This window comes from Amblyraja radiata, chromosome 13 (genome assembly GCF_010909765.2).
Source record: "Amblyraja radiata isolate CabotCenter1 chromosome 13, sAmbRad1.1.pri, whole genome shotgun sequence".
NCBI classification, from domain to species: Eukaryota; Metazoa; Chordata; class Chondrichthyes; order Rajiformes; family Rajidae; genus Amblyraja; species Amblyraja radiata.
The window spans coordinates 58,314,013-58,327,250 of NC_045968.1; the positions used below are offsets into that span (position 1 = coordinate 58,314,013).

A 13,238-nucleotide genomic window follows, 5' to 3' on the forward strand; every position below is an offset into this window, starting at 1 on the left:
CTAAACATGTTAAAGGCTGTATGTTACATTGTTTAATGGAGTATCATTGCACACGTATGAATACGGCCTCTCACTATAATTAATTTCACGGGGCATCATGGAGCTATGGATTTGAGGCAAAGGGGAAGGCAGGTTACTTTATACATATTTCACATTAGCTTCATGTTTTTAAGTAAACTATTTTAATATTTGGTTGGGTTTTTTTTTTTAATGTCTGATGCACTTAAACAGTTCCTGAATTGTTAAAGTCAGACGGGTTGGGGTTTTGCCAGTTGTAAATCTTTAGGATTTGACAATATAGATTTGACAACAAATATAGAGGGAGGGGGGAAGTTCCCTCTTTACACTGCAAAGGATCCTGGTGCATTTCAGATATAACCTCTGTAGTCAAGGATGCTTTGGCCAGGAATATAGGCTATCCTCATCCAGACTAGATAAGTACAAGAGTGGCAAGACCTATGCACAGCAATTGCAGGCCAGAGAACCATATCAGAAAGATGTGGATGGGTCTGTTTTAGTCCAGAGATGTATCATTCCTCATTGTAGAAAAACATATGTTATGGTTCAAGATGTTCTGGAATTAAATATTATTAAAGTTTTGAATAGCTTTTATATTTTAAGCATGTTTATATTAAAATATTATGTAATGAGTATTTAATAGTTGCATGGCTAATTAATGATCGTTTTTTGGATACTTTAAGATGCAGAAATTAAGGATAGAGTTTTAAAGTTTTGTCCAATCAGACTATAAGCCAAGTATGAATCTACATAATTTACACAATAAGTGCACCCTCTAGATATCAAGACGTCAACATTTGTTTTGTTCTTTTTAGATCTTGGAGTGACTCGGATCCTTACTGCACAAATGACAGAACCATTTTGACACTCTCATCAATGGATGGCCCAACACATGCATCAAGGATTTAATAATTGAGGAAAGACATGATGGATGCTATGTCTTTTTAAGCTGTTTGTTTTTGAGTTTGCTATTTACCTCGAAGTCAAGGGGAGAATGAAAATATATATGTAAATATCTGCCCTTAGCCACTTTACATTTATATATTTTTTTGCATGTATGCCCTACTCTCGCCCAAATAAGGTACTGCATTTGAGAAGAAGCAAGGTCAGTACTGACAATTAAGATTGTAATTTATTTGTAAATAGTTGTAACTTTCCATATTTTCCTCTTTTTACAAAATGATCTATTTCTGGAGCTATATTTTTCTATTTCTGCTTTCTCAGATGGAGTGGGATAACAATTTTCAATCCCTTTTGGTAAAATGGTACAATCCCTTTTGGACACAATCCATACAAATATTTTTTTTTACATTATAAGGTGGCTATTTAAGTCAAACATGTAATTATTTGGAAATGGAATTTCATGCAACTGATATTCTTATAAACCTCAGACTCTGGAAGCATCTTTTCCATTCTAATTGTTCTCCCCTTTGGTCGCTTCAGTCAGTAATTAACTGAATGATAAACCCATGAGTAGAAGTGGTTTGGAGTTAACAATAGTGAAGGAATAGGCAAGGTCTTGCAATATATATTTTTTAATGGTGATCAACATGTTTTTTGTTTGATGCACAGTTGTCCCTTTTTATCTAAAGTTGATATTTGGGAAAACTGGACATGAAAATAGTGGCTGGGGACTTGCAATTCAGCAAGCAGTTGAAATGAATGAATGAAAAATTAGTCTGGTGAATGTAGATGTGGAGTTCGCCTAGGCTTCAAGAACTTAGCAGCTTCTTATTACAGGATATTTGGTTATAATAAAAAGCAGAGGGGCTGATCATAAGATCAAGGGAGCTAGGATTTTTTTAATGTTGCTGTAAGTTATTGAGGTCAAGAGTGTATGTTAACGAGTTTTGGGAAGCATTATTTGAGGCTTTGAAACACGTTCTGTACTTTTATATATTAGAGTGTTTAAAAAATCTAGATAAGTAACCCATATTTAAGTCATCTATAAACATCAGTTCAACTTTTACATCGCGTTGGTTTCAGTGATTTTATATAAAATTACATTCCTTGTATTATCAACAAGTTAATATTGCCAAACTGTAATGTGATAAGTAATTGCATGTCTCAAGCTGGCAATTGCCAAGTTAATTTGTTTCCAATGTACATCAGCATTTGTGGAAAACATTGTTCATATTACAAAACTGAATTATGAAAACCAAAGCCCATTCTGACCTATTGTCGCAGCGAGTCAATAAGGTTTTTTATCCAAAGGAGAGTAATGAATAGTCAAAATGCCGTTATATTTTCATTTGGTTTACAGTTTCCCTGCAGACCTTCAAACGTTACATTGTGATTGCATTTCCCAGTTATTTATTTCAAATGTTTGCTGTTTTTCAACCAGTTAAAATGAAATCAATTAAAAAAATCTGTAATTTAACAGTAACAGATAATCATCTGTTATGTATAATTTAACATGGTATTGCATTGAACTTTCATTAGTCACACCTCAGTCCTTAGTTTCCATATCTATGATACTACAGATATTTGCCAGACTGTTTATACTTCCACAGGAATTGATTTCCCCATTGAATATGATTACTGTATAAAACAATGCAAAACACATTTAATCAGGTAAATGGTTTAAATTGTGTAAGAAGGAACTGCAGATGCTGGTTTAAACCAAAGATAGACACGAAAAGCTGGAGTAACTCAGACCATTCTGGAGAAGGATCTCGACCCGAAACGTCACCCATCCCTTCTCTCCAGAGATACTGCCTGTCCCGCTGAGTTACCCCAGCTTTTTGTGTCTATAAATGGTTTAAAGTATTTCACTGAGAATTGGGGGAAAAAGTCTTGTTACCTATTAGTGAATGTTTTGGGTTTTAGAATGCAAGAATATACAGTTATTTACTCAGTTAGGACACTGATTTGTGAAAAAAAACCTGATATAAATAGTCAAACTCCTATTTAAGGTAACAGGTGGTGTTTAAAAAAAAAAAGATCTTACTAATGTCCCTGTTAAGAAAATATAAAGTCCTGGTGTGGTCTGGAAAACATAATATAGTAAATTTCTTTATCCTTTCACGTCTGCAGTTCAAAATCATAGATGCTCACCGAGTGCAGTAAAAGTAAATGTTGTAATTCCACAAACTGGTCAGGATTGGACATGTTACTGGCCTTGCTTGGTGCAGCAACTATGGTCAATATTGAAGCTAGTTTTATGCCAGAATATGGAATATTTCTAAAATGCTTTTAAATCTGAGTTGATATTTGGAGTGAGTAAAACTGAACTAACATCATGCCTTCTAAATTGGATTTAAGGAAGAGAAAATTCTGCTCATTAAAATGTAAACGCCTTTTCTAAATCTGCACCCTGACTTTTTTCAAAGTCTATCTTGTTCTTTTGTATAATGGAAATGAAAATACTAGAGCTTGACCTGAAAGAAATCTTTTGCCATGTTGGCAAACAACTATACAGCTTCAGGCAGGTGTAGGACCTCAAAGCTCCCTGTTTGTAACAAGTGATTATTTTCGTTAATAAATGTGTGGTGCAGATCCTTTTGGTACAATTCATTTTAGTAGCAATAAAAACCTGGAAAATGTGGATCTTGGGCTCTAGTTGTCAATATTTTGTGGGTTCACATTATATTTTTAAAATTATAATTGTTCTTTGATTTGTCTCAAGCTATTCTACATTGGTGAAACATTGTCTACAACATTTACGTTCGTATTTACCAATAAAGTAAAAAATAAAGTTAAAATTGTGTTTTTCCTTATTGTTCTAGAAAGATTTGAACATGCAAAGAAGGTCGATATTTAAATTGTTGCAGAATAAATCAATGTTTTCCTCTTTAGTATTCCATTCTTCGAAACAACTATTTAACCTTGTTAACGAGTGGATTCTATTTTTACATAGTCAATTTTGAACACACACAACAATCGCTCTATAGTAATCACACCTCCACGGTGTTGTAATCAATGACATCAAAATCACACTAGAAAATATGAAAGGACTAAAAAGAGTCTCACTACCCATTAGTGAATGATTTTGGTTACAGAATACAAGAATGCACAGCTATGTACTCAGTTCGGACACTCTCAAATTGGAGAGAGAAACTAGTTCTGCAATTCAGAGGAACAAATATGTAAGGCTTTTGAATTTAATGCTATGGTAGCTCACACTTATGTACAGCAGGTCGTACATCAGGTGCTTCTAACTCTGACATAACTTGTTCATAAATGCCTTATAGTGTGCTTTAAGTGTGTGTAGAGTATTTTGCAATTTAATAGCTTTCTGCCGGAAGGCATTGGCAGTGGCAAAAGCATCCAACCCACTAGATGCCATCTAGTGGTGCAAAATATTGCTCAGTGATGGTCGCAGCACTTAGATTCCTCACACTGCTCTATATAACCATCAAATTGACATAGAATGCTTGGGATAGACATAAAATGCTGGAGTAACTCAGTGGGCCAGGCAGCATCTCTGGAGAGAAGAAATGGGTGATGGTTCGGGTCAAGACCCTTCTTCAGACTGAGAGTCGGGGAGTGGGAGATACAGAGATAAGGAAGTGTATTAGGTGTGCGAACGAGATATCAAAGGAGGTGGAGATCAAAGGAAATGTAGAGCAGATCATTGTTAGCTAGGAGAAGGTAACAAAGCAAACAATGTAATCGGGGACAGTTAAACTCAAAGATCCTATAGCGGATCTTTGGTCAAACTGGTGGGAGAACTGAGAAGTGGGAGGGATGGAGAGAGAGGGAAAGCAAGGGTTACTTGAAATTAGTATACTTCGGCATCATTTTATGAATTTCTAACTAAGATACTGAACAAAGGAACATAAAATATAACTACATGTTATTGTCTTCGTCCTTGAACGACCACAGATCTTCATTATTTCTCCAGCAGATATTGCAGCTTGAACATGATCTTCTGCAGTTGTTGGTGAGATACACTTGGCCAGGATGTAATTACAGAACACCATGAAGAGAATATTAGGACTGATCAGAGTCAACCTGGATTTATTGTCAAGTCAAATTTATTGTATTCACAAGTACTGTGAAGTACAGATACAGTGAAATTCTTGCAGCAGAATCGCGGGCATGTAAACTCAGACAACCTGTAAAACATGACTTGTTCATAAATTAGGCATTGCACAAGACTGTGAAAAGAAAAAAAACTATGCAAAGAAACAAGAAATTTTGAGCAAAACACAATTAAGAGATGAACAAGGCCATGGTGGTGCATGAGGGGCTGAAGTAGGATTAGAGTTGTACAGGTTGGTTCAAGAACCTGATGGTTACAGCTAAATAGTTGTTCCTGAATCTTATTGTGTGGAACTTCAGGCTTCGGTACACCCTGCCCAAAGGTAACTACGAGAAAAGCACCTATAGCTCTTTATTTTTACACACTAGTTCTGTTTTATCCCTTTTCTCATCCACTCCATACACACTAGGGGTGGCAATTTACAAAGGCCAATTAACCTGCAAATCCACACAAATTTGGAATGTGGGAGGAAACGGGAAACCCAAGCAGTCACAGGGAGAACATGCAAACTCCATATAGACAGCATCTGAGGTCAGGATCGAACCTGGGTCTCTGGAGCTGTGAGGCAACAGCTCTACCGGCTATGCCACTACCACCCTCTGTAAACCAGTGGAATCCACACGACCAAGTCACTGTTAATACCATGCATCTTAATTTCTAGATCAGCCTAACATAGGGGACTTGATCAAACACCTTACTAAAATTCATCGCCCTACCCTCATCAATCACCTTTGTTACCTCCTCAAAATATTTGATCAAGTTAGTAAGACATGATTTGCGGTGTACGAAGCCATGCCATTGACAGTCTAATTTGGGCTTTACAGCGAATGCAGCGCTGGAGTCCCGGGTTCAATCCCGACCAAGGGCACTGTATGTACGCGGAGTTTGTATGTTCTCCCCATGACCGCGGGGGGTTTCTCCGAGATCTTCGGTTTCCTCCCAACTCCAAAGATGCACAAATATGTTGGTAAATTGGCTTGGCAAATAGAAACATAGAAAATAGGTGCAGGAGTAGGCCATTCGGCCCTTCGAGCCTGCACCACCATTCAATATGATCATGGCTGATCATCCAACTCGTATCCTGTACCTGCTTTCTCTCCATATCCCCTGATCCCTTTAGCCACAAGGGCCACATCTAACTCCCTCTTAAATATAGCCAATGAACTGGCCTCAACTACATTCTGTGGCAGATAATTCCACAGATTCACCACTCTCTGTGTGAAAAATGTTTTTCTCACCTCAGTCCTAAAAGATTTCCCCTTTATCCTTAAACTGTGACCCCTTGTTCTGGACTTCCCCAACATCTGGAACAATCTTCTTGCATCTAGCCTGTCCAACCCCTTAAGAATTTTGTAAGTTTCTATAAGATCCCCCCTCAATCTTCTAAATTCTAGCGAGTACAAGCCAAGTCTATCCAGTCTTTCTTCATATGAAAGTCCTGACATCCCAGGAATCAGTCTGGTGAACCTTCTCTGTACTCCCTCTATGGCAAGGATGTCCTTCCTCAGATTAGGAGACCAAAACTGTACGCAATACTCCAGGTGTGGTCTCACCAAGACCCTGTACAACTGCAGTAGAAGTGTACAAATTGTGTGTACGATAGTGCTAATATGCGGGGATCACTGGCTGCCGTGGGCCGAGGGGCCTGTTTCCGCGCCATATCTCTAAATTAAACTAAACTACCCATTCTATTCCAAATGGCAGTAAATCCTGTCCCGAGGAATCCTCAGCAGCTTCCCTACCACTGACATCAGGGTCACTGGTCTTTCATTCCATGGATCCTCTCTATTTCCTTCCTTAAGCAAAGAAACAACATTAGCTACTCTCCAGTTCTCTGGAACCTTGCCTGTGGCTTGGAAAGGCACAAAGATCTTTGCCAAAGCTTCAGCATTCTTCTCTTTTGTTTCTATCACTATCCTGGGATGGATTCCATCAGGCCCTGGAGATTTATCCACCTTAATGCTCTTCAAGAGTCCCAACACCAACTCGTGATCTCTAACAACCCTCGTATATTAGTATTCTCCACACTGATCTCACTGTCCTCCATGTCCTTTTTCTTGGTGAAAACAGGTGCAAATTGCATGTTTAGTACCTTACCTACATCCCCAGACTCCAAGCACTGATTCCCTCCTTTATCCTTGAGCAGGCCTATTCCTCCCGGTTACCCTCTTGTTTTTAAAGTTGATATAAAAAGCTTTGGGACTTTCTTTAATTAAACTCTCAAAATCCATTTTGTGGCCACGTATGGTCCTTCTAATCCCCCACTTTAGTTCTTTCCTCCTTGCTTTATTTTACTCAAAGCCTCTGCCTGATTTCATCCTTTTAAACCATGCAATATGCTTCCTTTTACCTTTTGACCATCCTTATCCTTCCTTCTTACTGGAATGTCCTGAACTTTAATCAACTCACACATGTCAGATGTAGACTTGCCCAATAACAGCTGCTCCCACTATACCCTCCTAAGCTCCTGCCTAACAACATTGTAATTTGCCTTACTCCAATTTAGTACCTGCCCACGAGATCCAGACTTATCCCTATTCAAAACAATCTTAAAACGTTATGGAGTTGTGATCGTATCCCCTAAATTCTCTTCAACTGCAGCACTGGTCACCTGGCCAGGCTCATTTCTCAGTACAAGGTGCAGTGTGTTCCTTCCTATCCTTACGATGCTTCGACTTACGATATTTCAACTCTACGATGGTGCCATTGCTGGGCAACGGCAGCGAGCCGCAGCTCCCTTCCGGTCACGTGACCGCATTGTAATAAATGCATTTTCGACTTACGATATTTCCGATTTACGGTGGGTTTATCGGAACGTAACCCCATCGTAGGTCGAGGAGCAGCTGTAATCTGTCTACATACTGTATCAGTTTCTCTATCTTCCGCCTGCTATTGGGGTGCCTATAGTACAAATCCATTAGCGTGTTTGCACTTTTCTTATTGTTAGCTCAAGACATGTCGCTTCAGCGGACAAACTCCCAGAGGTCGAATGTAAGAGGAAAATATACAATTAATGGCATGACTCTTAATAGCATTGATGTACAGAGGGATCTTGGGGTCGAAGTCTATAACTCCCTGAAAGTGGCAACCAAAGCAAATTGTATCCTTGCCTTCATTGGCATTGAGTATGAGTCAGGAAGCCATGATGCAGGTTTTATAGGATTTCAGTTTAGCCCCATTTGGAGTATTTTGTGCTGTCCTGGTCGCCCCAATACAGGAGAGATGCGGGGGCTTTGAAAACGGTGCAGAGAAGGTTTACCAGAATGAAGCCTGGCTTAGAGGGCATTAGCTACAGGGAGAAGTTGGATTGCTTTCTCTGGAGCGCCTGATGTTGAGTATGACCTGATCGAAGATGATAAAATTATGAGAGGCATAGGTAGGGTTAACAGTCAGAACATTTTTCCCAGGATGGAAATATTAAATATTAGAGGGCATAGCATTAAGGTGAGAGATGCAAAGTTTACAAGAGATATAGTTGTCAGTTTGTTTCTTAAAAAGCAGATAGCCATGGTAAATATTTATGCGCCTAATTTTTTTAAATAAAATCCTGAATATAATCGCAGACTCTAACTATCAAAACGTGATAATTGGGGGAGACTTTAAGTGCGTTTTAGATCCGTACCTGGATAAATCTACACAACAAAAGAGGGGTAACACAAAATCTAAAACTAGTGAACTCCTAAATACATACATAAAAAATACAAATACAACAGATGTTTGGAGGATCGCTAACCCAGCTGGAAGGGAATACTCGTTTTATTCAACGGTACACAAAACATATTCACGTATTGACTATTTTTTAGTGGACACAAAATTAATTCCCTATACAATGAATCCAAAATATCACAACAGCATTATTTCTGACCACTCCCCGTTAACTTTTTTTTTAAACTTGAAGGAATACCGAATAAAAAATCGTTTTGGAGGTTTAATCCTCAAATCTTAAATGATCCACAAGGTGGTATATATTTAAAACAACAGATGGAACTTTTTTTCGAGACCAACGACACTCCAGATATTTCACCCGCTTTACTATGGGAATCTTTCAAAGCATTTATCAGAGGATCTATAATTTCATATCAAGCTTTTCAAAATAAAAAGAATAAGAATGAACAAAGGCAGTTAGAAGAACGAATTAGACAATTGGATCTAGATAACGCTAAAGAGCCAACTATAGATAAACATAATAAAATAACAATTTTGAAATTTAAATTAAATAAAATATCAGCAAAAGTTATAAGATTATTTCAAATTACAAAAGGAAATTTTTGAATTTGGTGATAAACCGCATAAACTTTTGGCACATCAATTGAAAAAACGGGAAAAAGATCATACGATTTTAGCACTAAAGTTATAGAGTTCTTGGATAAATGTAATCTCCCAAAACTTAACCTGATTGAACAAGAGGAATTAGGAGCACAAATCTCAATTAAGGAAATAGAAGAAACAATAAACTCATTAAAGAATGGAAAAACACCAGGACCAGACGGATTTAGTAATGAATTTTATAAAAGTTTTTATGAGATAATTACACCATGTTTACATAAAATGTACACATATGCTTTTAAAGAACAAACATTACCAGAAACATTAGCGGAATCAACGATTACACTTATACCTAAAAAAGATAAAAATATAGAAGAACCTGGTTCATACAGAGCCATTGCGCTGTTAAATACAGACCAAAAAATACTAGCGAAAACATTAGCTAGAAGATTAAGTAAATATGTCAGTAAATTAATAAATGCAGATCAAACGGGGTTTATACCCAAGAGATATTCATGCAATAATTTGAGACGTCTGTTTAATATAATGCACTCATATAAAACTGAAGAACAAGACTTATCCATCAATTATTTCATTGGACGCAGAAAAAGCATTTGATCAAGTGGAATGGGACTACCTTGTTAAAGTATTGCAAAAATTTCAAATGGGAGAGAATTTTATCATGGATAAAACTATTATATGACAGGCCCACTGCTAGAATATTAACTAATAACATATTGTCCCCGAAATTTCAATTATCAAGGGGCAATAGACAGGGATGTTCATTATCACCTCTGCTCTTTGCTCTTGTAATAGAACCTCTAGCTGAAAGCATTAGAACACACCCGAATATCCATGGTTATAATACAAAATACTCAAAGAATAAAATATAATTATACGCAGATGATGTACTACTATACATCACAAAATCACAAATCAGTATACCAAATATATTAAACCTAATAGAGGAATTTGGATCCTTCTCATGATATAGAATAAATTGGAATAAAAGTTAAATTATGACGATAAAACCCCAAGACTCAACACATGTTAAAATTTCCTTTTAAAATTGCTACAGAAAAATTTAAATCTTTGGGAATTGAAATTACTAGAAAATATAAATCTTTATTTAATGCAAACTATATGCCCCTACTTAATAAATTAAATGCCCGGATTAAATTTTGGAAAACACTTCCGATGTCTTTAATAGGCCGAATAAATGCTATAAAAATGATCTTTCTACCACAAATTTTATATCTATTCCAATCAATACCAATATACTTACCAAAAAAGTTTTTTTATTAAATTGGATTCCGATATCATAAACTTTATAGGGGACTAAAAATCTCATCGAATTCAAAGAAGACATTTGTGCAAACCAAAAGAATTTGGTGGATTAACACTCCCTAATTTTTTGTATTATTATTGGGCAGCAAATGTCAAAAATGTGATGCACCTGTTGGACAACTCTGCCCAGCAGGTGGATTGGATAGTAATGGAGAGAGAGGATTGCTCCCCTTTTAATATAGGAGCGATCCTTCTCTCACCAATTAAATTGAATAATACAAAATACAGTAAAAATCCAATTATTCATAGTACAATTAGAATTTGGGAACAAATAAAATTAACCTTAAAATTAAGAAACCTATCGCTTCTTTCCCCAATAGTTAATAATCCGTCGTTTAAACCATCTATTATAGATAAATCATTTACATACTGGGAAAGACTAGGAATTAAAACGTTTGGAGACATGTATGAAAATGGAAATTTTTTATCATTCCAACAACTACAAATTAAATACAATCTGCGAAGTAATCAATATTTTAAATATTTTCAAATCCGTGACTATTTGAAAAAATATACACATGAATATCAAAAGTTGTCTGACCTATTAGATAAAGCAATGAATATAAAGGCGGAATCAGCTAATTTAATATCATCCTAAATATAGAAATACCATCATCCGATAGAATTAGAAGAGATTGGGAACAAGAACTAGCTATAAAAAATTCGAAAGAGAGGTGGGATAAACACTTGCTATATGTGCATAAATGCTCGATCAATGTAAGACATATTCTAATCCAATTTAAAATTTTACATAGACTATATTACTCAAAAACTAAAATAAGTAAACTTTTTCCAAATGTCTCCCCCATCTGTGATAAATGTCTATCCCAAGAAGCAACTATAGCACATTCCTTTATTTTTTGTATAAAAATCCAAAAATTTTGGAATTAAATCTTTGAAACTTTTACAAAATTATTTTAAATAAAACTGAAACCGAACGCAGAATTTATTATTTTTCGGAAAAAACGGCAAAAAAACTCTTACTTAAATTCTGGAAAAACGCCCCCACACCAACGATAAAAATGTGGATTTCAAATATGTCCGAAATGTTACACCTGGAAGACATGAAATTCCTCTTAGCAGGCAAACCAGACCATTTCCAAAAGATTTGGTCTCCATTTATCGACTTATTACAAGTATAGGGTGCAAATAACTTTGAAAATAAATGATTTCAGGACCTGGTGAGGGGTGTGTAAAGATACGAAGTAGGTATATCCCTTTTATCTTATTTTACTTTCTTATATCTTATGTTCTCTATTTTTCTCTTTCTTTTTCTTTGGCTTTCTTCTTAACTCTTTTTCGTGTTTTAGGTTTCTAAGGGTCTCTCTTGATCACTCTTTCACGCACTTACTATCCTATCTAACTCTCTCTACTTTCATTCTTTTTAAAGTTTAAAATGAGAAGTGGTACAGGAAATATATTATGTTATTTTTGGCTTATATCACTGTAATGTACACTACTTCTAATAAATAAAATATATTTTTTTTTTAATAAGCAGATAGCAACAAAATTGTTAAAGGTAAACCGTGGCAATGTTTAATTGATTCATCAGACGGGAGTGGCAAGATCTACAATGAGCACAAACGTTGCTCAGTGCTTCTCGGGCTCCCACTCACAGAACAAAGGAAAGTTAGCACAATTATACATGTTTCTTATCAGTAAAACACTCCTACCAAGTCTGAATATGGCATGACTGAAAGATTTTGCAGCCTTTCAGAACATAGGAAAAGTTTGGTCCATATCAAGCTAATCCAATAACAAGTTATTACTTATCTCTGGAGCTTCAGCTATTTTTTCAATCTTGGCTTCTTTATGGCCTTGAAAGAAGCACGTGTTATTACTGCAGGATTCCATCTTAATTTCTTTATTGAAAAGACAACCTGTCCTACATATTGTGTTCCATATAATTTACAGTCATTCAGACTTGGCACGAGCCATTCTTTTGTTCTACCAGAACATGCTTTTGTAGAAGATCGACTCCATTTTAGATTTGACTATTAGATTTGACTATTACTCTTTCATTCCCTCCTTTTTATCAAACATGATAACATTCACAGTCCTCGGTAGATAGACACAATGGTCGCAAGTATTAGAGCAATGATGTATCACAGTGCCCCAAAGTCCACCAAACCAAAAGTATGGCCACCAGTTCAATAGTACACCAAAGTCCATCAAACCAATGGTATGGCAACCAGTTCTCACTCTCTTCATTGACAACAATCCTGATGAAGCTTGTTTAGGGTCAATGGATCAGGTGCCACCTGTAGGTGGTGTAAATCCTTTCAGCCGACATTGGGGTTGTGCCATAAAGTTTGCACCTGTCCGAAGGTGTTGCCAGTCTCTTCGTAGATCATTGCACAGGTGCTTCCTCTCGGCCTGTGGTGGGGTTCATCACCTTGAGCTAGACTCTAGCGTGTCCGTGGGTTTGGACAGCATCTCCTCCCAGTAGGTTTGGGTGGCCTGCTTCCACATCACCACGTGGAAGCAGCTGCTGGACTGGAATCCAAAGACAAAGCCAGCGTAGGTTGCAGTCTGTGTTGATTTAGAAGGTGCCACTGAAGTTGATGGCGTTGAACTCCTCAAATCCGACAGCAAGGCCAGGGTCAGAGTTGGCAGACTG

General features: G+C 36.7%; 1 protein-coding gene across 4 annotated transcripts in view; it reads left to right on the forward strand.

Annotated features, from left to right (window-relative positions):
- The window catches only part of atp11b (ATPase phospholipid transporting 11B (putative)), a 185,160-nt gene extending 181,438 nt beyond the window's left edge, over positions 1 to 3,722 (forward strand). For all 4 annotated transcript variants that reach the window (XM_033032162.1, XM_033032163.1, XM_033032161.1 and 1 more), the window contains one exon: positions 834 to 3,722. Coding sequence is in view for 3 of the 4 variants with exons in the window: in XM_033032163.1 (XP_032888054.1) it covers positions 834 to 927 (94 nt within the window). In the remaining variant the exon portion in view is untranslated. The remainder of the gene's footprint in view (positions 1 to 833) is intronic.
- Positions 3,723 to 13,238: the final 9,516 nt, after the last annotated feature.